General features: G+C 40.6%; 1 protein-coding gene across 2 annotated transcripts in view; it reads right to left on the bottom strand.

Moving 5' to 3' along the window:
* The window catches only part of MYH10 (myosin heavy chain 10), a 136,507-nt gene that overhangs the window by 109,195 nt on the left and 5,593 nt on the right, over window positions 1-21,719 (bottom strand). For both annotated transcript variants that reach the window (XM_061175183.1, XM_061175184.1), the window contains exons 2-3: window positions 19,953-20,328; window positions 6,462-6,618 (exon numbers count right to left, since the gene is read on the bottom strand). In XM_061175183.1, the coding sequence (XP_061031166.1) occupies window positions 6,462-6,618; window positions 19,953-20,328 (533 nt within the window). The remainder of the gene's footprint in view (window positions 1-6,461; window positions 6,619-19,952; window positions 20,329-21,719) is intronic.

Genomic DNA, 21,719 nt, shown 5'->3' with positions numbered 1-21,719 from the left:
TAAAACCTTTACTCTTTCTGGTGGTTCTCTCTTAGTCACACTTGCCAAATGTGTGTCTATTTTACGGTCTTTTCGTGGAACCAGTTCAAGTTTTACTTAACAATTTTATGTTTTTCCTCTAGTTTAGGTTCATTTCATGTTGTACTTTTTAAAAAATTGAGGTATACCTGACATGTAACGTTATATTAGTTTCAGGTGTACAACACAATGATTCAATATTTGTATATACTGCGAAATGATCACCACAAGAAGTCTTAAGTTACCATCCAGGCTGTACTTTTAAAGAACTTCTTTTGTGTGTGTGAAATGACACACAGAAAAGCTCATGAGACAATACAGCTTAATAAATTATCATAAAGTTGTCTTTTATCTACCTTGTGAGTAAAAGGCTTGTATATAAATTTTTGTTTACTAATAAAAATATTTATAGCTATGAATTCTTTCTTAAAGCAGTTTTTGCCTTAAGCCATCAATTTTTTACATGGGATATTTTGTTGTGGTTAACTTCTAAAGAATCTGTAATAGCAGTTTTGATTTCTTCTTTTACCAAAAAGCCATATAGATGAATGGCTAACAGCAAAAACAGTAAGAAGAACTCATTAAACAACACTCCCACAAAACAAACCCAGGTGGAAATCTGTTAATACCTTGTCTTACTGCACTGTGGTCAGAGAACGTAGCCTGATCTGAGATTTTTATTGGTGACTTAGCATCAAAATTACAAGCCAAGGTTGTAAATGTTCTCTCTGCTTGATGGGCAGTAGTATTGCATATACGGGCAGTAGTATTGTATATACATTTTCCAATTCAAGCTTGCTAAATTGTGTTGATCACATTCTTTATGTTCTTTCTTTTCCCTACTTATCTCAAATTCTGAGAGAAACACATTAAAGCTCCCTCTATAATTGCGGGTCACATTTCCCCTGTATTTCAAATAGTTGTTGTTTTAAATATGTGACGCAATGTCAACGGTATAAATGTAAGTATTATCCGAGTCTTCTAGAGAATTATGTCACACTGTTCCCCTCTTAAATCTCCCATCTCTGCTCCCTCCTCCTCACTCTCAGCGGAGACCCTGCTTCGCCTTTCCCTGAGAAAACAGGAGCGTTTTCACAAGTTCCTGCCACCAACCATATCTACCCATCAACCGGCAGATGCTTTCAAGAAACCTGGCTGTGAAGGGAAGGAGAGGATGGAAGAGAGAATTTTCTTTTTTAAAGTAACGGGGAAAACTTCAGCACATTTAATGCTAACATTAGGAGCCTCTAAAAAGGGAAGCAGAAGACAGTCAACAGCGTGAGCTTCCTGAGACGGATTCCTAGGAGAGGTGGGGCGGGCGCCAGAGGTGAAGGAGCTGGGAAGACTGCCTTCACGGGAGCGGGCGCAGGACAGGACAGTTTGTAAATCTGGCTCAGGAAGCTGCGGCAGCTCCTCTCTGGTGGCTTCTAATTTCTCCATGGATCAGGGGAAGAAGCCACCAGCTGGGGAGGAGAAGGGGACGCAGGGACCTCGGGAGCTGAAGTGGGCAGGGGCTTGAGACAATCATTAGGGAGAGTGAGGTTATAATCTTAATACACAATCAAGGAAGGATTAGCAAGCAGTGTTCTGCGTGGAATCTGGGCTCGTGGTCACGAAATTAACAGGAGTATTGATCTGTTCAGCTGTATGAAGAGAAGACTCCAGAGGCATCAGCAACCCAAGGTAAAAAAAGATAAATATCTTGATTGACCCAGGGTGAGAATTTTGCCAAATAAGTACAACAAAAGAACAAAGGGACAGGGGGCGTAGGATACTGACAGAAGACGCTGAAATGACAGACTATAAAATCTAAACTACACAAGGAAGAAAGTCAAGGCAGTACTGACAATACACAGGGGAAAAGGAGAACAGCGTCTGGACCCGAGATCTAAACGGAGTCAAAGAACACGGTCAGGAGACTTGCTGACTGAACTGCCAGGACGGAAGGATTTTGCAATAGAATTTCTGAAATATTTGAAAAATAAGATCATTTCAGAAGGTGGCACAGTCTAGGGTGTCAGCAGCATAAGTCAGAAGAGAAGAAGATTGAGAGATGATTAAGAGACTGGGGGCTGGCTGTTGACGAAAAACTAGGAAGTAACACAGGGTTATGGCAGGGCTTGAGGCAGGGAGGAAACGACGCCGTGTTGGGGGCCAGACCCACTAAGGAGGGAGGGGAGGAGGAGGGAGGAGGGGAACCCAGAAGAAAGCTGCTACAAGCGATGAGGGGCAGGCAGAGGAGGGGCAGTGTTTTCAAGGGGTAAAGAGTATTAATAGCCCAGCAGATGCACTGAGAGTCAGGACACTGACCCCATCTCCTAGCGCACAGGATCGGAGTGGAGGGCCCACACTCGGGGGAAAGCCAAGTTTCAGTTAAAGCCCGGAGGAAAAGAAAACACTTGACGAAGACATTGAACACATAGGAAAGTTTGCACATCACAGAGTGGGAGTTACCTAAGGCAGAAATGAAAAGAGAGCATTACAGAAACGAAGATGCGACTGGGAAACAAAAGAACAAGGAGATGTGGATTTCACTCTAAGACTCCAGGAAGAAGGTAGAATCTCAGGTCTTAGATATGCACGGGGGCCCCTGCAACTACTGTGAACAGCAAAATTTGCCTTTACATCTGTCTAGGTCAACAGAAGGTGGGTGGCAGTGTTGGCTGCTACTGAGTGGAAGCTGGCTGGGGCGGACGGCCACGGGGAGGGGCAGAGGAGGAGGAGCACACGGGGTGCTGCGGGAGCCTGGAATATTAATAGTCTTAGGTCCCCTCGCATGATTACCTACCGGGCACAGGTCTCAGTGTGCTGCGTTCAGTTTCTAACACGCAGGACTGCAAATGAGAAGTCTGAGCCCACTGATGCCCTCTCCACCGAGATCACCTGATCCTGCCCTATCCACACCACGCTGTGTTAGACCAGGCATGTGTCTCCTTTCAAGATTCCTGCCTGGCACTTAGTGAACCCTCTCAGTTTCAAGACTCAAGTCCTTCTTCAGCTCTGGTGAACTTTTTCAAAAATATCACTTCTCTCATGGCTCCTGAGACTCTATACCATGTCTACAGATATGTGGAGTGTATACCATGTTTCCTACTCTTTCTGTCATAATTTCCATCAGTTTCTTTTTGTTGTGTATTCTGGAAGAACTCCTTGAGTCGGTCTTCTAATTCATTGCTTTAGTCCAATTATGTCAATTCTGCTATCCCATGCTTTCATAGTTTGTGATTTTTGCAAGCAAGTTTATGTCCAAGAACTCTACTTTCATTCCTGCAGTCAATGAATATTTCTTGAACAACTACTATGTGCCAGGCACACTCTGCATTTTTTTTTTTTTTTTAAAGTCCCACTGGTTGTTTTTTTGGGGGGGGCCGCGCCACGCGGCATGTTGTGATCTTCATTCCCTAACCAGGGATCGAACCTATGCCCCCTGCATTGGGAGCACGGAGTCTTAACCACTGGACCACCAGGGGAGTCCCTCTGCGTTTTATTGACGCAATATCCCCTAGAATCTAAAGTTAAGAAAAAAAATTAAGCTCTCTTCTGTTTTTTGTGTTAAAAAAACAAACTCTGTTCAGGAGGACCATCTGCTCTGAATCCTCCACATGGTCCCCTGTCAAGCTACAGGTCCTCTTCGTAGGCCCACTGACGTTTAGCTATTTGCTCACGTTTGTAATTGAACACCTAGATGGATGAGCATTGGTAGCTGGTCTGAGCTTCATGAGCAGTTGCAAGTTGTTGACTGTTGTCTGACTGCTCTAGCAGACGTCCCACCCGACTGTGCTGTATCCTGTATCCACAGGTAGCCCCCTACTTATAGAAAAAAATACAGTGGAATTGGTTAGAGTGGGGTTTTTTTTTGTTTTTTATTGTCTGTTTTAAATTATTACGTAATCAAAACTATCAACTAATTCTTTTCACTTTCACGTGGCAGTTTATGATTGTGGATAAGAATGTGTCACGTTGCCTTGGTTTTGAATCCTCGTTCATACCTCTTACTATTTACATTTTCTTGGTCAAGTTATTTAACTTTTTGTGCCTCAGCAAAATAGGGACAGTAATTCTATTTACTTTATAGGATTGTTGTGGATTAAATAATACACACAAAGCATTTAGCCCAGTGCCTGGCACATAATAACATTCAATACAGGTTCATTCTAGCATTAGTGATGATATTAATAATACCATATACATGTGGAAAGCCACATGTTCCTCACTCTGTATTCATATAGCTGGTTTGGAAACCCAGTAGTGGGGCATTAACATTTATCCCTCTTAACTAGAGTCAAGTCACCATTCAACCTGTCAAGAGCTTTTAAAAACTGTTTCTTTTCATCAAATGTATTTCTTTTTCCTTCCAGTTTCATGTCATCTATAAATTTTACAGGCATGCATACTATGTCTTCAAGTATATTGATTAGAATGTTGGAAAGGGCACAAACCCCTTGGTGCACACCCTGACGCCTGGCCAACCTCTATCATTAATCAGCATCTTAGGCACAACTTTGCAGCATCCAACCACAAGGAGATCACAGGGACCGTGGAACGCCATGGAGAAGTCCTAATTCTCTGATAACACTGTCTACTATATTTCCCTTCCTACTCGGTGTAACGTAATGTGAGGAATATTTTCATGCTGTTTCTAGACTATTAACAGTAGATTCTAGAATCTTTCCTGGCAGGTATAGTAAGCTCAAGAGTGGGTGCTCCTGAGCTTAATGTAAAGGAGAGCTTCTTCCTCTTTTTAAAAATTAGAATTATATAATGTGAGACCATCTCAGCCTTCTGGAAACTCCTGTTCTATATAATACTTCAAAGAACAGGGGTTCGGTAACCTCAGTTGTGAGAATGTATTTGTTTAGAAGAGAAAATATGGATTCAATCAGAGGCGGAGTGTACTTTGGCCAATTTCTTCTCCCATATAAGGCAGTTTGCTCATTCATACAAATACTTTTCTGCATGTAAAGATCATTCTTCTTAATGGAGACACAGAATGAGACACAAAACAAAAAGCTGATGATTTTCCTTCTCCATCACCTGACTGCAATTTATCACAGTCATGGCCATTTCTTAACATTCTTGGCTCTGAACCTAAGAAAGGGTTATTAAATTGAATCTTTTTTAAGCCTAAGCTCATTTTGGATTCTGAACCTCTTCTTACCCATCTATGCCACTATTCTAGTCCTAAAGCACTTCCTGTTTGCCTCTGAGGACCTGGTATAGAAGAAGCATCCAAATGATACCTGAGTAGGAAATGGGTATTAACTCCCTCACACTACCCTTTAGACCCAGCATCCAGACAGCCTTTCCAGGACCTGAGATTTGATGACAGGTGGATGCAGCATACTCTGTTTCCTGAAGACCTCGTAGATTTTATTTTACTTTACAGAATTCATTTTTAGAAAAATAAAAGGAGAGAGAGGGAGAGTTACTATAGAAGATTTCACATAGTGCTAGGAAGTCCCACGTTTAAATGCAGTCTTGTTGACAGGTCCTACTGTATAACACAGAGAACTATATTCAATATCCTGTGATAAACCATAATGGAAAAGAATAGGAAAAAGAATATATAAGGGAGTTCCCTGGTGGTCTAGTAGTTAGGGGCCACCGGGGTCACTGCCAGGGCCCAGGTTCAATCCCTGGTCAGGGAACTGAGATTCCACAAGCCACGTGGCGTGACCAAAAGAAAAAAAAAAAAAGAAAAAGAACATGTATATGTATAACTGAATCACTCTGTTGTACACCAGAAATTAACACAATGTTGTAAATCAAACTATACTTCAAGAAAATCAAAATTTAAAAAAATTTAAAAGGAAAAAAAAATAAATGCAGTCTTGTTACACAATAATGTTAAATGCATTCAAAACTGCTCCATTCTAGTTTTCAAAAAAAATTCCTCCATAAATCATTGTATCTGAAGCCATAATTCCAATTAAGGACTCTTCAAATTTATATTTCATTCAAAATCCAAAAAGAAAACAATCGAAATTCACCAACTCCACACATGCTGTTTAACTTTTGTCGTGTCCTTTTTCATGCATTTAAATAAAAAATATTTTATAATCTTTCTTTCCCCAATGATGCATCCACCTTTTCTATTATTCTTCCTGTTGGTTTTAAAAACTAATGCAGTAGAGCTTTGATTATACTGGCTTGTGGTGGAGAGATCAAATATATATAAAAACTAGATGCTTCTTAACAGAAAAATTAACATTAAGTATTTATGAAGCACCAAGCATACTTACCAGATGCCTATAGAAAATGGCCATATTGCCTAGTTTAATCTTAAGAATTCATAATTTTTCTACAATAAACATCTATCACTTTTCTTTTTAATCTTAAAAAAAAAAAAAAGTAAAGCCCTCTGTAGAAAAGATTGAGACATTCTAAAAAAAACCGAATTACATTTAAGAAATTCTGAGTAGTATTCTAACATTTCCAGTTACCTTGAAGCATGCATCTGTAAGCAGATTCAGATATGGCATAGATGTGTGGAGGCATCTCGTGACGTTTCTTTCCTCTGTACATTTCAATAATATTCTCAGAGTAAATGGGAAGATTCTTGTAAGGATTTATGACTACACAGAAGAGTCCAGAATAGGTCTAGAATAGATAAAAATAAAATACAGTGTTAAAAAAAAAAAAACTGCATATATCCACAGGATCCAATCAGGAGACAAACCACACAGTAATTTGAACAGGGGACCTTTATCATTTGCACAATTAATCTATCCCTAAAATTAAATCTCGCCTATAATGGGCAATTCCAAACCACAAGTAGTTCTCCCACAGAGACCCTATTAAGTGGTACTTCCTAGATTCAATTTCCTCATCTGTCAAATGGAAATAATAATATATGCTTCATGGCTTCACAGGGTCGTTATTCAAACAACATGTCATTTGCTTTTTCACACTCATTCTCTCATGAGTGTACGAGGTATGAAAAGTTCATTAAGGTAGTTTCAGATTCCACGTTGCAACTCATCTTTAAGGAAATACTGGTGGCCAAGTTTGGGTACAGTATCAAAGGAGAATATCCACAATTATCTGGAAAGGTTATTATTAAAGAGGTTTTTTTTTTTGAGTGTAAAACATTTTTACTCTTCTAATTTTTTTTGCTTTGGAAAATATAGGGGTTTTTTTCATAAAAATAATTTATGTCAACTTGTTATAGGTTTATTTTTAAAGGAGTTAATAAATATTTAAAATTTTTGTTTTACTTTCTAAACACAGTAAATATCATGAAATATAAACAAAAGCTCTTTGGGGGCCCTCAAAAATTTTTAAGAGCCACTAGTCTAGAAGATAAAAACCTTCCTCATCAATAGGGTAATCATTACTCAGAATTAATACTAAGAGCACTTTTGCCTTTTGGGTTTTTTGAATTCACATGGAATGATTTCTGAGAACTGACTCTGGGAATTATGGAAAATCAAGAGCGGTTAGGATTGCTGCCAGATGCTCCGGTCCTGGCGGGGCTGAAGGCACCTCAGCTGCACCAGGAAGCTGACCCTTTTACTTCGGGTGATTCTGAATCTAAAGGCAAGAGGATCCTAGAAAAGGCCGAGGACCAGTGGTGCTCAGCTCCCCAGGGAGTCCCGAGGGGCTTCTAACCAACAAGCTGTGTTCAGAAAGGCTGAAACCCCTGGCAGTGGCCACCAGGAGGCACTGTCCAGCCCACTCTATTCTGAACGCTGCAGTTAATGATGCTGAAAGGAGAAAGGCGGCCAAAAAAAGTTTAAATGATCAGAACCACCTCAGTAGCTGTTCTCCTTTATCTTTGCTTCCCTCCCAACGGAGGCTCGGATGTGGAATGCACTTCCTACCTAGATTAGCGCTTGGGAATAAGACAAAGGCAAGCAAGGGCCCTGCCCTGAGCTCACTGATTTGGGCTGTTTGCCTGATTTCTGAACTGAGCGTCCCTGTTTGCCTGAGGCCACAGTAATTACTTGCCCCTCCCTGGGTGACCGCTGGGCCTGAAGCCGTTGGCTTTCTCAGGTCCGGCATCATACCTCCAAGAACCCCGGCTGGCTCTCAGGCCACCCACCCAGCAGCCTGGCACCTTCTACCAAGCGAGTCTCTAGTCTAAGTAGGCCAGCCTCTCTCTGCCACCCACAGGACAAAAAGGCAACGAGAGACAATAAAAACAGATTTTATTAAGGGTGAGAAAACTAAGGAGAGGCAATCTCAACATTTTAATTTTTTATTGAGTTTAATTTATACACAGGAAATTTGACAAATCATAACTACACATCTCAATGAATTGTTATATATACAACCTCCACTTTTTCTTCAAAAATGAGATAATAGTCTATCATGAAGCTACAAATTCTGCATTTCACTTTCTTTTGTAAGAGGAAAATAATTACAGACTGCCAAAACAAAACAAAACAAAAAACCCCAAAACCTCCAAGGAAGTTAAAATACGCCAATTCAGTTTAACATCCCATAGCATGTACGGCATGGTAACAGATCCTAATGATGACATTTGTAATCAGAAATCATTCCAACATGTGTGTCTATCATGTGTTGGGGACTTTTCTGAGGACTAAGATTACAGAGATGAGTAAATCTCACAAATATGAGTAAGTCATCAAAAAACAAGGTTGAATAATCATCAGTATCCTATGCTTGCCAAAGAGAAGCAGTAATAGAGGTTTAAGTGGAAATACTAAATTGAAGTGCTTAAAAAGCTAAGCTTCTATCTTGAAAATTAGCTCAAATGTTGGGCTCCTGCACTGAACCAGTACTGTACCACTTTTGTCCTCCCCAAGTCACATGGAAGGAGGGCGATGTGTTGTTAATTTCTCTGGAGGCCTTAAGTTCAAAGTAAATGTCATTATTAAGCATTTGAATACATGCAGAAGATACTAAGCAACTTCTTATACTCTCTAGGGGATGAAGACAATAAAGATACACTAAGCAAACAAAACATAATATAAGGCACTAAAAAGAGAGTGGTACAAAAAAAGAAAGATGAACAAGCCTTTTAAACAGAGAAACTCTGGAGTGGAACACACGACAAACCCCACTGAAGGTCATGGCCATCTTGTCAGAAACCGTACAACTAGGTACTAAGTCCAGACCTAGAGGGCCTCTGATGGCCCCTAGAGGGCCTTCTTTTTAAAGACTATTAGGTCAAAAGGAGGGATAAAGGAATTCTTATTAAAATAGTAAGAATGTGGGGCTTCCCTGGTGCGCCAGTGGTTAAGTGCTCCCAATGCAGGGGACCCAGGTTCGATCCCTGGTCAGGGAACTAGAGCCCACATGCCGCAACGAAGGTCCTGCATGCCGCAACTAAGACCTGGAGCAGCCAAATCAATAAATATTTAAAAATTTTAAAAAATAAAATAAAATAGTAAGAATGTAAAACTTGGTGGCAGGGTATATCCATGGCAGAGTGAAGCGCAGTCTAGCTGACAATAGTTTGCTCTGTGGAAGGTGAGAGAAAAGAGCCCAGACAGGCAGATTTTGTCCACTCTAGGTGATCAGGTATCAGAGGTTCAGGAGAGAAGAGTGATGGAAGGAAAGAGGCATTCCTGAAACAGCATAAACCTGGCAGCCATGTGGAAAAGAGACTGAAGGGGCAAGAGGTGGGAAGCAGGAGGTGGAGATCTCTCCAGGCACAGTAACAGGCCTGCAGAAGAGAAAAACAAGACAAAAATGGAGCAGGGATGAGTCATGAAGAAAGCGGGCTGGAGATTCAACAGCAGTCAGGACTCTGAATAGAGAAAACCATTCAAGACTCAAGGTAAAGATGACTCCAAGGTCGTCAAGTTAAAGATGACTCCAAGGTTGTCAAGCTTTAGAGATGGAAAAGTAATGAGTGGACGGGAAAAATCATTTGATTTGTGGGGAAAGATACTGAATCCCCTTTTAACATATTGAGATTGTGGCACGTTAAAAGGAGATTCATTACAATAAGGGAGCCCAGGAGAATGAATGCCTACTGAACAGTTGGAAACACTGGAATCCTAAAGCCATGAGAACATTTTGAAGAACTGCAAAGCCTTGAAGAAGTCTGCAAAGGCTTTAAGACACCAAGTAACAGTTATTATACAAAAATACTAGCGCCAAAACCACCTTGACATTTTCCCAACAGTCTGTGCTGCTTTATGCCTCCAGGCCTCTACATATGCTGATCACTCTGCCCGGAATGCCCATCTCCTATCCAATACTGGGAAATGTTACTCATCCTTTAGGGTCAGGCCTCAGTCTAAGAAAACAGGGATATGCATATACATTATTACTTCATAGCTTTGAAGGATTAGAGAACCAGGAAACAGAGGCAGGTACAGATATCAGTGCAACAGAGCAGATACAACAGTCTCTTATTAGGAACAGGGGATTGAACTGGGAGCATCACCCCAACCTACACCCCGACTGCACCTCTCAGAAGAAATCAGACCTCCGCCCAAAAAGGAAAGGAAGAGAAGAAAGAATAGGTCGCTCACACCATTTGCAAACACCGCACCTAGATAAAATTCACACGTGTATTTAAAAAAAAACAACAACCCTATGTAATAAGGAAAAGATCATCTTCCAGAATATTCAGAGAGAGAAATGACCTCTGGACATTCTCTCCAAAATAAGCTAAAAGAAAACTTTAGGGAACAGATTTATGGCTGCAACAGAATGTAATACAACATGGACTCTTAAAGAAAGATAAAACAAAGGTAAATAATAAAAGAAAAAGAAGGTACAAAGATAAAACCAATTTAAAAAATACATAGAGGAAAGATGAACATGGAGAGCAAAGAAAGGATAACTAAAATATTAATCATTGCTCCTTAGGGAGGAAAAAAGGTCAAAATTCTGTAAAAAGAACAATAATCAAAAATAAACTTGAAGAAAACTGTCTGTGCCTGATTGGGGCGGGGAGGTGCTGTAATACACATTGAGTTAAAAAAAATTTCATCAAGCTAATAATAACAGAAGGAATGATGACATTAGACTATCACCATTTTGCTTCCTAATGAAATGATGTATCAGGACAGTGCCCACCACCAGCACTAAAACCCTTAGGTGAGCAGAGGTTGAGACACAGGTGTAGAGAACAAACGTATGGACACCAAGGCGGGAAAACTGCGGAGGGGCGGGGATGGTGGTGTGCTGAATTGGGCGATTGGGATTGACAGGTATACACTGAGGTGTATAAAATTGATGACTGATTAAAAAAAAAAAAAAAAAAAAAAAAAAAACCCTTAGGTGAAGGCAGGCACTCCTAAAGCACAAATCAGGCTGACGAAGCCCAAACTGAGTCACTGATCCATCTCAACATTGTAAACTGAGAGACAGCTGGCATCCTGTGCGTCCTGAATCTGAATCAGATCAAGCCGCTGCATCCAACTACCAGTTTACAGAAGGCACCACAGGTATGCAATCAACAAAATCCAGACTGGGAAATTCAACAGCACAACAGACCTTGGTTTTTAAAAAAAAAAAAAGCCACTCCGGAGGAGGGTAAATACCCCAGGCGTTCAGCTGGGACCCTAACTGCTACACCCTGAGAGTTTAGAGTATACCAGAAATAGACCAGCCCAAAGCCCAGTCGGGAAGGATGTAAATCCCTGACTGATCTACACATGCTCCATCCCCTTAATCTAACTGCCTGCCCAGAGCAAAACTCTAGAACTAGCTTGATGTCATGCAGAGCCTCAAATTAACTTCACAATTTCTTATATACAGTAAGTGGCACGTAAGGCAACAGTTGTGACTAAAATCCAAGATAATATGTGGGTTCTCTGTGAGTCTACTTTTATTGCCTTGTATTATTATCTTGGACAATAATATGCTCAAGTAATTAAAAGACATGATTGAGATTAGTAAAATTGATAAACCTCTGGTGAGGCTCATTTTAAAAAGGGTAGAGCAGATTATCAGTATCAGGAGTGAGGGAGAACATCACTACAAATCCTACAGGAGAAAAGAGGGTATTACGACAACACTATGCCAATAAATTTGAAAATTTACATGAAATAGACCAATTTCCAGAAAAACTCAATATCAAAACTGATACCAAAAATTTTTAATCTGAAAAATTCTATATCTATGAAAGAAAAACTTCCCCACAAAGGAAACTATATCATTATTGTAAAATGAAATAACATCAATCTTATCCAAACTCTTCCAGAGAAAATACAAAGATAAAATATTCCATGATTCATTTTATAAAGCCAGCATAATCTTGATAGCAAAATATGACAAGGACATCATAAGAAAGGAAATATTTAAGTCAATCTCATTTATGAATATAGATGCAAAAACTCTAAACAAAATATCAGCAAACAAAATCTAGGAATCCAGTAATACATAAAAAGAATACTTGGTCCTTGCCAGTTTAGTCTTAACACTAAAAAATATCGTATATAACTCAGCACAATAACAAAATAACCAGAAAATCACACTATCATCTGATCAGAAACTGGAAAAACATGTGATAAATTAACAACCAATCAGTATTTTTAAAAATTCATCCATGCAGGATAAAAACTAGGAACAGAAGGAAACTTCCCTGAATCTAATAAAAAAATATTCAAAACAAAACAAGTCATTCTTAATAGTGAAATATTGAAAACTTTCCCTCTGACATCAGGAATGATACAAAGATGCCTCCAATAACCACTACTATTCAACAAACATTTATCAAACTTCTTAGACAATGCAATAAAGCAATGTACAAGAATTAGAAAGGAAACAATAAAACTGTCATTATCTGCAGACAACATGTGTTCAACACAACATCTGCAAGAATCTTCAGCTAAACTATTATAATCAATAAATAAACTTAGTAAGGTTGGTGAATATAAAGTCAATATACAAAAGTTAACTGTAAAAAAACATGGCAACTGTATTTCTACCTAATGGTAACAATTTAAAAACAACACTTAGGGGTCCCCTGGTGGCACAGTGGTAGAGAATCCGCCTGCCAACGCAGGGGACACAGGTTCCAGCCCTGGCCCCGGAAGATCCCACATGCCGTGGAGCAACTAAGCTCCTGCGCCACAATTACTGAGCCTGTGCTCTAGAGCCCGCGAGCCACAACTGCTGAGCCTGCGAGCCTAGAGCCCCTGCTCCACAACAAGAGAAGCCACTGCAATGAGAAGCCCGCACACCGCAGTGAAGAGTAGCCCCTGCTCGACACAACTAGAGAAAGCCCGAGCACAGCAACGAAGACCCAACACAGCCGAAAATAAATAAATAAAATAAATTTATTAAAAAAATAAAAATTAAAACACCACTTACATAGCATTAAAAAAATCAAACACCTAAAAATAAATCCAACAAAGGATATACACGGCCTCTACAAAAAAAACCCTAAAACATATTGAGAAAAATTAAGAACTAAATAAATGAACTAGATGTTATAAAGATCTCATTTCTCCTCCAAAATGATCTATAGAATCAGCAAAAACCCAATAAAAATTCCAATAAGGTTGTGTGTGTGTGTGTGTGTGTGTGTGTGTGTGTGTGTATGAAAAACTGACAAGTGGGTTCTAAAGTTATACTGAAATGCAAAGGACCTAACAACCAGAACAATCCAAAAGAACACAAATGAGAGAACACATACTGGATACCAAGCCATAGTATAAAGCTGCAATAATCAAGACAATGTGGTATCAGCCAAAGGACAGGCACATAGACCCATGCAACAGAACAGGTAGCCAAGCACACATTTATGAGCATCTGATTTACAACAAAGGTGGCACTTCAGAGCAGTGGAGAGAGGGCTATGTTTCAGTAAATGGCACTGGGTCAACTGAAGAGCCATTTGGGGAAAAAAAAATTAACCTTGCCCCTACCTTATACCATACACAAAATTAAATTCCAAATGGAACTGAGGCTGACACTAAGAAATATATCACCAAATTCCCTTCTCCTCTGGCTTCAAACTGAGTCAGGCAGCAGGAGATTGAGGGTGGGGGGAGAATGAAGTCAGGATGTTTATCCCCCAGGCCCCTCCCTGCTAGTTGTCTGCTTCCCTCTAAAGGTGGCCACAATTTCTACCAGGAAGCCCTCTGCACACAGCATCCTCTCCCAGCTGAGGTAACAGCTCTTTGTTCCTTTAAAGATGAAGATGGGTCCAGGGCTCTCGGCCATCACTAGTGCTGGGATACTGCAACATTTCTGCATTTGTTTTCTAAACTCTATTCACATGTTTGTAAATCGTCCCCTTATTAAATTCACAGAATACCTAGTTAGAGGGCCTTCTGTTTCCTGCTGGAATCTGACTAACTTAGGCATTATCTAGAAAAGCTGAAGATATGAGTTAAAGATATGCATGTCCTACATCACCCAGAAATTCCATTCCTAGTTATATACCTTATAGAAAGCCATGCTTATGTGCACCAGGACATGTCCGAAACTGTTCACTGAAGCACTGTTTGTACAATAATAGCCACAAACTGGAAAAAAAAAATGTCCAAAGACAGTTGAGAGGATAAATAAATTGGGTCAAAAATCTTACAATGGAACATTACATTCCACAAAAAGGAACAAAATACTCAAACTTTTACAGTTCAGGGCCCTTTACCACTCTTAGAAATTGTTAAAGATCCTAAAGATCTTTTGTTTTATATATTTTTATACAAATATACGTACATACGTAGTTTTTAAATGTGTATTTATTCATTTAAAAATAACAATAAATAACATTTCTTATGAAAAATAACCTTCTGTTTTTCAAAATAAAAGTGAGAAGAGTGGTACGGTTTTATATTTGCAAATCTTTTATTGTCTGGCTTAATAGAAAACACTCAATTTTCTTAATAGAAAACACTCAACACTCTGTTTCAGCATTCAGTCTATTGTGATGTTGTTTTGACCGAAACACATGAAATCAGCCTTACACTGATATTTAACTGGAAAAGGGAGGAGTAGTTTAACAGCCTTTTCATGTAATTATAGATATTCCTCTTCGATACTACACCAAAACTCGACAAGTAAGAATTTCTTAACGATTAGATGCAATGTAGCATCTGACACCCTGTCAATGAACTTTTCATACTCTGTTACATACATCAAATCCATTGGCTAAGCTTGCACAGGTGAATGAATCTTTTACCCAGGCATGATTTTGTAACATCATCTACACATCATTTGGAAAACTCTGGTTCAATGAATTGTGCAAGTCTTCCAAATGATGACATTTCACACTATATGACATTAAAAAAAAAAATCACATTCATTAATGTTGCCATCTATCTCATCAGGAAGGTTTTAAGTGTTGACAAGCTGTCAAGTTCACAGTGGTAGATACAGATTCTAATTTTCATGTGAAAACTCAAATTTTATCATTGTCAACAAATACATTCAATTGTTTCCTTTAAAATGACAGGCTCACTTCGTTCATTTTCAAGAAAATGTCTGCCAAATACCCCAGTGTGAATTAATCATAGCTTATCTATCAGCCATTCTATCAAATAAAAATGGTATTCTATAAAAAAAAGTAGCAAGTTTAGTTTGCAACTCAAATAGCTACACACGTGCTTTTTTTCAAAGCACATCCTAGTTCAATATGCAGCAGAAGCGCTTTATGCATACTTATCATTTCATCACACAGAATATTAAAAGATGTGTTCTCAAGAGCTGAAATAAATTCAATCATTCCTCCTGCTTTACCAAGGACATTCTGGAGTGAAACTGGATTAGTATGACCACCAGTACAGTTTGGGGTCACTGCTTTTACCCACGATAAGGTGTCAGCAGCTTTCCTCACCATTGCTTTTACACCATCAGTACCAATGTCAACAATAAAAGGGCAAATAAAGTCTTCGATAATCATGAAAATAGTTTTGACCTCAAGGATCCCACGAAACGGTCTTAAAGAAACCCTAGGAGTCTGTAGAGCACCCTCTGAGAACAATTGAATTACATCAGCACAAAGTAATATGGGTGAATCTTAAAATTGTAATGCTGAGCAAAAATACTGACACAAAAAGGTATGTATTAAGAGATGCATTCATATAAAACTTCATCAACAGGCAAAACTAAACTATATTTTTAAGGAACGCATACTTAGTTTGAGAAAGCACACTGGGAGATTTTAAGACACTTCTCAATAATCAACAGACCAAGAAGACAAAAATTAGTAAAGTTTAAACACAATTAAAAAACTTAGTCTAATGGCCACATATAGAACTCCACACCCAACAATAACAGAAAACACATTCTTAACAAACATACAGAACACTCATAAAAACTGACAATAGGGGGCTTCCCTGGTGGGGCGGTGGTTGAGGGTCTGCCTGCCAATGCAGGGGACACGGGTTCGAGCCCTGGTCTGGGAGGATCCCGCATGCCGCGGAGCGGCTGAGCCCGTGTGCCACGGCTGCTGAGCCTGCGCGTCTGGAGCCTGTGCTCCGCAACAAGAGAGGCCGCGATAGTGAGAGGCCCGCTCACCGCAATGAGGAGTGGCCCCCGCTCACCGCAACTACAGGAAGCCCTCGCACAGAAACGAAGACCCAGCGCAGCCAAAAATAAATAAATAAATAAGTGAAATTCTAAAAAAAAAAAAAAAAACTGACAATATGCTACACGAAGCAAGTCTCACAAAAACAAGGAGTGTTATTATATGGACTATATTAATGCAATTAATTGAAAAATCAATAACACAAAGATAACTTAAAAAACAATATTTAGGAATTTTAAAAGTATACTTTTAAATGGTTCCTAGGTTAAATAAATAATAGAAGTTAGAAAATATTTAGAACACTAAAAATACTACATGTCAAAATGTGTGAAGTAAGCTAAAATGTAGTAGAGAAGACATCTGCAGTTTTTAAGTAGTTTTATTAAGAAAGAAGATGAAAATTAATGACCTGAGAAGATGGAAGTTGGGGAGATTAAATCCAAAGAAAGTATAAGGAAATAACATAACCAAACCTGTTAGTAACTTACCTAAATGAACATATGTTATGTCTTATCTATAGAAATATGTCCCAATGGACTTCCCTGGTGGTGCAGTGGTTAAGAATCCGCCTGCCAATACAGGGGACACAGGTTTGAGCCCTGGTCCGGGAAGATCCCACATGCCGTGGAGCAACTGGGCCCGTGAGCCACGACTACTGAGCCTGCTCTCTTGAGCCTGTGAGCCACAACTACTGAGCCTGCGCTGTAGAGCCCGCGAGCCACAACAAGACAAGCCACCACAATGAGAAGCCGGTGCACCGCGACGAAGAGTAGCCCCCGCTTGCCGCAACTAGAGAAAGCCCGTGTGCAGCAACAAAGACCCAATACACCCAAAAATAAATAAATAAAAATAAATAGATTTATTTAAAAAAAAAAAAAAAGGGGGCTTCCCTGGTGGCGCAGTGGTTGAGAGTCTGCCTGCCAATGCAGGGGACGCGGGTTCGAGCCCTGGTCCAGAAAGATCCCACGTGCCGCGGAGCAACTAAGCCCATGCGTCACAACTATTGAGCCTGCGCTCTAGAGCCCGCGAGCCACAACTACTGAGCCCGCGTGCTGCAGCTACTGAAGGCCACGCGCCTAGAGCCCGTGCTCTGCAACAAGAGAAGCCACTGCAATGAGAGGCCCGCGCACCGCAATGAAGAGTAGCCCCCGCTCACTGCAACTAGAGAAAGCCCGCGCGCAGCAACGAAGACCCAACGCAGCCTAAAATAAATAAATTTAAAAAAAAAGAAAAAGAAAAAACTCAGATTCTCCTTCTGTAAAGCCCAGGGGGCCATGCTTTGAAAAGAAACCCAGAAATTCACTCCTGTTTTCCCTGAATTAAGCCCGAAAAAAATCAAACTCAATAAAAGATACTTGCGAAGTCTTAGAATTATCATGAGGAATGGCTACAAATAAACTAAATTGTCTTTTCCCTCCTCCTTCCCTTTTACCCACAACTTCCTTCCCCTTTCTCTTTCCCTCCTCTCTCCTCCCTGCAGCAGCCCTCGAGGGCAGGGTGGGGTCAGGGGGCAGACAGGCTCCTTTCCACAGCGCAGCACTCCACAGCTTTTTGGTTACGACCCTGCATTTCCAGCCCTTCGCAATTCACTGCACCAGGTATCATCCAAAATTCATCCACCTCTCAAATCTCAGATGTCAACATAATGATCTGACCACAATCTCTTAATTTCCCAGTTTTCTCACTCCCTCTCTCCACTCCTTTCTCTCCAGACAAAAATGTGGCCACCTTACACATTCTGTTATTCAGTCTCAGCTGGATTCCCAATGCTGTTCTCCAATTGTTTTCTTATCCTTGGCTTCCTCCCCTTTCCAAACCTTACGCATTCTCCTCAAGCCACCTTCCCGAGCCTGGTGCCTCTTACCCTTACTTTGCATCCTAACTCACAGAGAAAAAATAAAATAAAATAAAAGACCACCAGGCTTGATTCAGACTACTCTGGCAAAGGTCATGAATGAACTACTCATTCTCAGATGTTCCCATGGCTAGCTCCCTGCTATCAGTCAGATTCCAGCTCAGATGCTACCTTCTCAAAGAGCCCTTCCCTGACCCGCTGGGGAAAGCCATCCCATAGTCCTGTTTTATTTCCGTACAGGATGTACCACAAAGGCAGGGATTTGGCCTGGCCTGTTCACCACACTCTCTCCAGCACCTAGAACATAGTAGGTGCTCAGTAAACATCCACTAAATAAACTAATTCTATGGGAAAACAACTTCTGCTTTGCTGAAGTTCTGAATTATACATGGACGTTAGTACCACACTCTTTGCATAAAATTCAACTTCTCTTTTCCAAATTCAGACCATTACAGTGTCAACCTTTCCCTCTACTTCTCTTCATTCTAAATCTATGTTCTATCTACCCTGCCTTCTTTATTTCTTTAAATTTATTTTATTGAAGTATAGTTGATTTACAATGTTGTGTTAATTTCTACTGTATAGCAAAGTGATTCAGTTATACACACACACACACACACACACACATATTCTTTTTCATATTCTTTTTCATTATGGTTTATCACAGGACATTGAATATAGTTCCCTGTGCTATACAGTAGCACCTTGTTGTTTATCCATTTTATATATAATAGTTTGCATCTACTAATCCCATACTCCCAATCCATCCCTCCCCCCCACTTCCCTTGGCAACCACAAGTCTGTTCTCTATGTATGGGAGTCTGTTTCTGTTTTGTAGGTAAATTCATTTGTGTCATATTTTAGATTCCACATATAAGTGATATCATATGGTATTTGTCTTTCTCTTTCTGACCTACTTCACTCAGTATGATAATTTCTAGGTCCATCCATGTTGCTGCTAATTACCCTGCCTTCTTTAAATCATTGCCACCCGTGTCTACCATCCCTTCTAGCCTCTTTTGGCATTCGAGATTCTTTCAGTATCTGGCTTGCATTTTCCTCTCAACCCGATCCCTTATTACTTTCGGGAACTTCTATACGGTCACAACACCGTCAGTGACTGTGACATATGTGTCAACTGCTAACCACAGGACAACCCCAGCCTCAATCTCACCCTGAACGGTTTCCTCTTAAAAAACCTCAGCATTCAGCTTTCCCACTTCCCTGTACGCAATGACCTTGGTCTTGCTTCTCACTGAAACCTCTAAGCTTGCAGCCCCGCCACTTTATAACCCCTGGATATACAATGGATTTCCTACCAATCTGCCGTCTGTATCCTACCACTAATGCAACTCTTATTACCATATTAAATTCCCTTATCTTTCTGCCACACGCTCTCCCCCATCTTATTAGGCTCCAGAGCACCACTACACAAAAGTCTCAAATACCATTTTAGTATATTTAATTGCAGATTGGATTACTTAAAATTATGTGTTAAGATTTAAAGCAAAGCAAGACTTGGGTAAGCAAGGGACAATCTTTCTATCTTTAATAGAAATAGACATGTGAAACAGAGAGTATGTGAGTATTCCACATCGATTAGGACAGTATGTATAATTTCCATTAATTCCCAGTCACCACTTCACATGATTATTTAGAGGGCATACTTACATAGATGAGTCCTGAATAGTAACGATCCTTCAGGTTATGCAAAACAGAAGCTTCATTCAAGCACGTCAATTCTGCCATATCCTCCACCTTGGAAAACTTAGGTGGGTTCATCTTCTGAATATCATCTTTGTTGACCATTGCTTTCTTTCCATTCTCCGCCAACTCCACCATAACTTCATCTCCCCGCTCTTCTTTGATACTAGCTGCCTCGAAACCATGGCGTTCTGATGGAATCCACACTAGCTTTTTAGCCGTCCAATCAGCCTGAGTGGCAGGGTTGTAGATGACTGCCCTGTCCACAAAGAGATACCTCTCTGGATCTTCAAGTCCAGTTCTCTGTGCCATTGTGAACAGGAGGATCCAAGAGCGATCGCCTCTGCGAGAAGAGGAGGAGGACAAAGTCAGATACTTCAACATATACTATGGTTCACAAATTTTACTCTTCTAAGAAACTTAAAACAAACGCTTTGGTAAACAGAAAGTGTGAACTTTGAGTGAAGGAGCTGGGGTAGCCCTCTCCATGGCCGTACTAACTGGGTTTCCAAGGTAAATTTCAGGGGTGACCACAAATGATGACTCTGGTCGTCTGAGGACCACTCAAGATGTAGCCTGTCACTGACGGCTGGAAAACAAGCAGGAGGGAAAAGCAAAGTTCCAGTTTCACCCTTTTTTCCCTCTCCATCTATTTCACCCTCACCACAAATTAAACAGGGACTTAAGAAGGGAAAGGAAAAGGAAGAAAAACAAAACAAAGTTTCACGACAAAAGGCCCATGGAGTGCTGCTGGACCACCAGGATGTATGGATAGCTACAGAAACGCACGGTGGCTGCCAGCAGACCAACCCTCAGGTCTAGAATGTGCCTCCCATCCTACCTTCAGACAACAGACTCAACGTTCTTCCTTACAGTTACCCCAAGCCAGCCCCCTGCAGCTTCGCTATGGCCCATGTGGCCTCAGGGTGATCACGAGACCACAGGGGATGAGCGTAAGTTGGCATCACACCCAATCTTTCAGGTATGTGATGGGGGCTGTTCAGGTCTCCACTCCCAGACCCGCAGCTGCTCCCCGCCGGTTCCTCTCCTGCATCCCGTCCTTCATCAGGACTCACTCCTCCACTCTGGTCTCTCGCCTCTACCCAGACTCCATGCCCCTTTCGAGTGTGGAGACTGGAAGCAAACAGAATATTCCAGACACAGTCTGACCAGTGCAGAAGAAAAGGAACTGTTCACAGCCTCAGGCCACGCTGGGGAAAGCACTGCTTCTGTGACTTTTACAACGAACAGTATCTCAAGACCTAAGTGGTTTATTGAGCGCTCATTTACGGTTGGTTCACAAGGAGCTGTCAGCGAAAGCTCCACTCATGGTCCTTGAAGCTACTTCTCCTCTTACACTTGTGGGATTGACTTTTTGGATCAAAGGACAGGATTTTACATTCGTCACTCACCTTTCTGATGTGACTCATCATTCCTGCCTGACAGTATCTTTCTGGAATCCAACACCATCATTAAATACTAATATTATTACTCCAAATTCCAGGTTATTACAAATCTCAACCAAATCAATGCAAGAAGGCAAGTGAGTAACCATCAAACCCTCCCAACTTTTCCCTCTCCCCAAAATGATGGGGATTCTTGGTAGGCAAGAGAATGGAAGGCTGCAAGGGAAATCATAAAGTCATCCAAAGTTGTTAAGAGGTTCTTAACCTCGAGTCTGTAGACAAAGTTCAAGCTCCATGAAATCACTGAAATGGTCTAAAAACGTTGCAC

The sequence above is a fragment of the Eubalaena glacialis genome, chromosome 19 (assembly GCF_028564815.1).
Source record: "Eubalaena glacialis isolate mEubGla1 chromosome 19, mEubGla1.1.hap2.+ XY, whole genome shotgun sequence".
NCBI classification, from domain to species: Eukaryota; Metazoa; Chordata; class Mammalia; order Artiodactyla; family Balaenidae; genus Eubalaena; species Eubalaena glacialis.
This window is presented reverse-complemented; position numbering and strand designations above follow the sequence as displayed.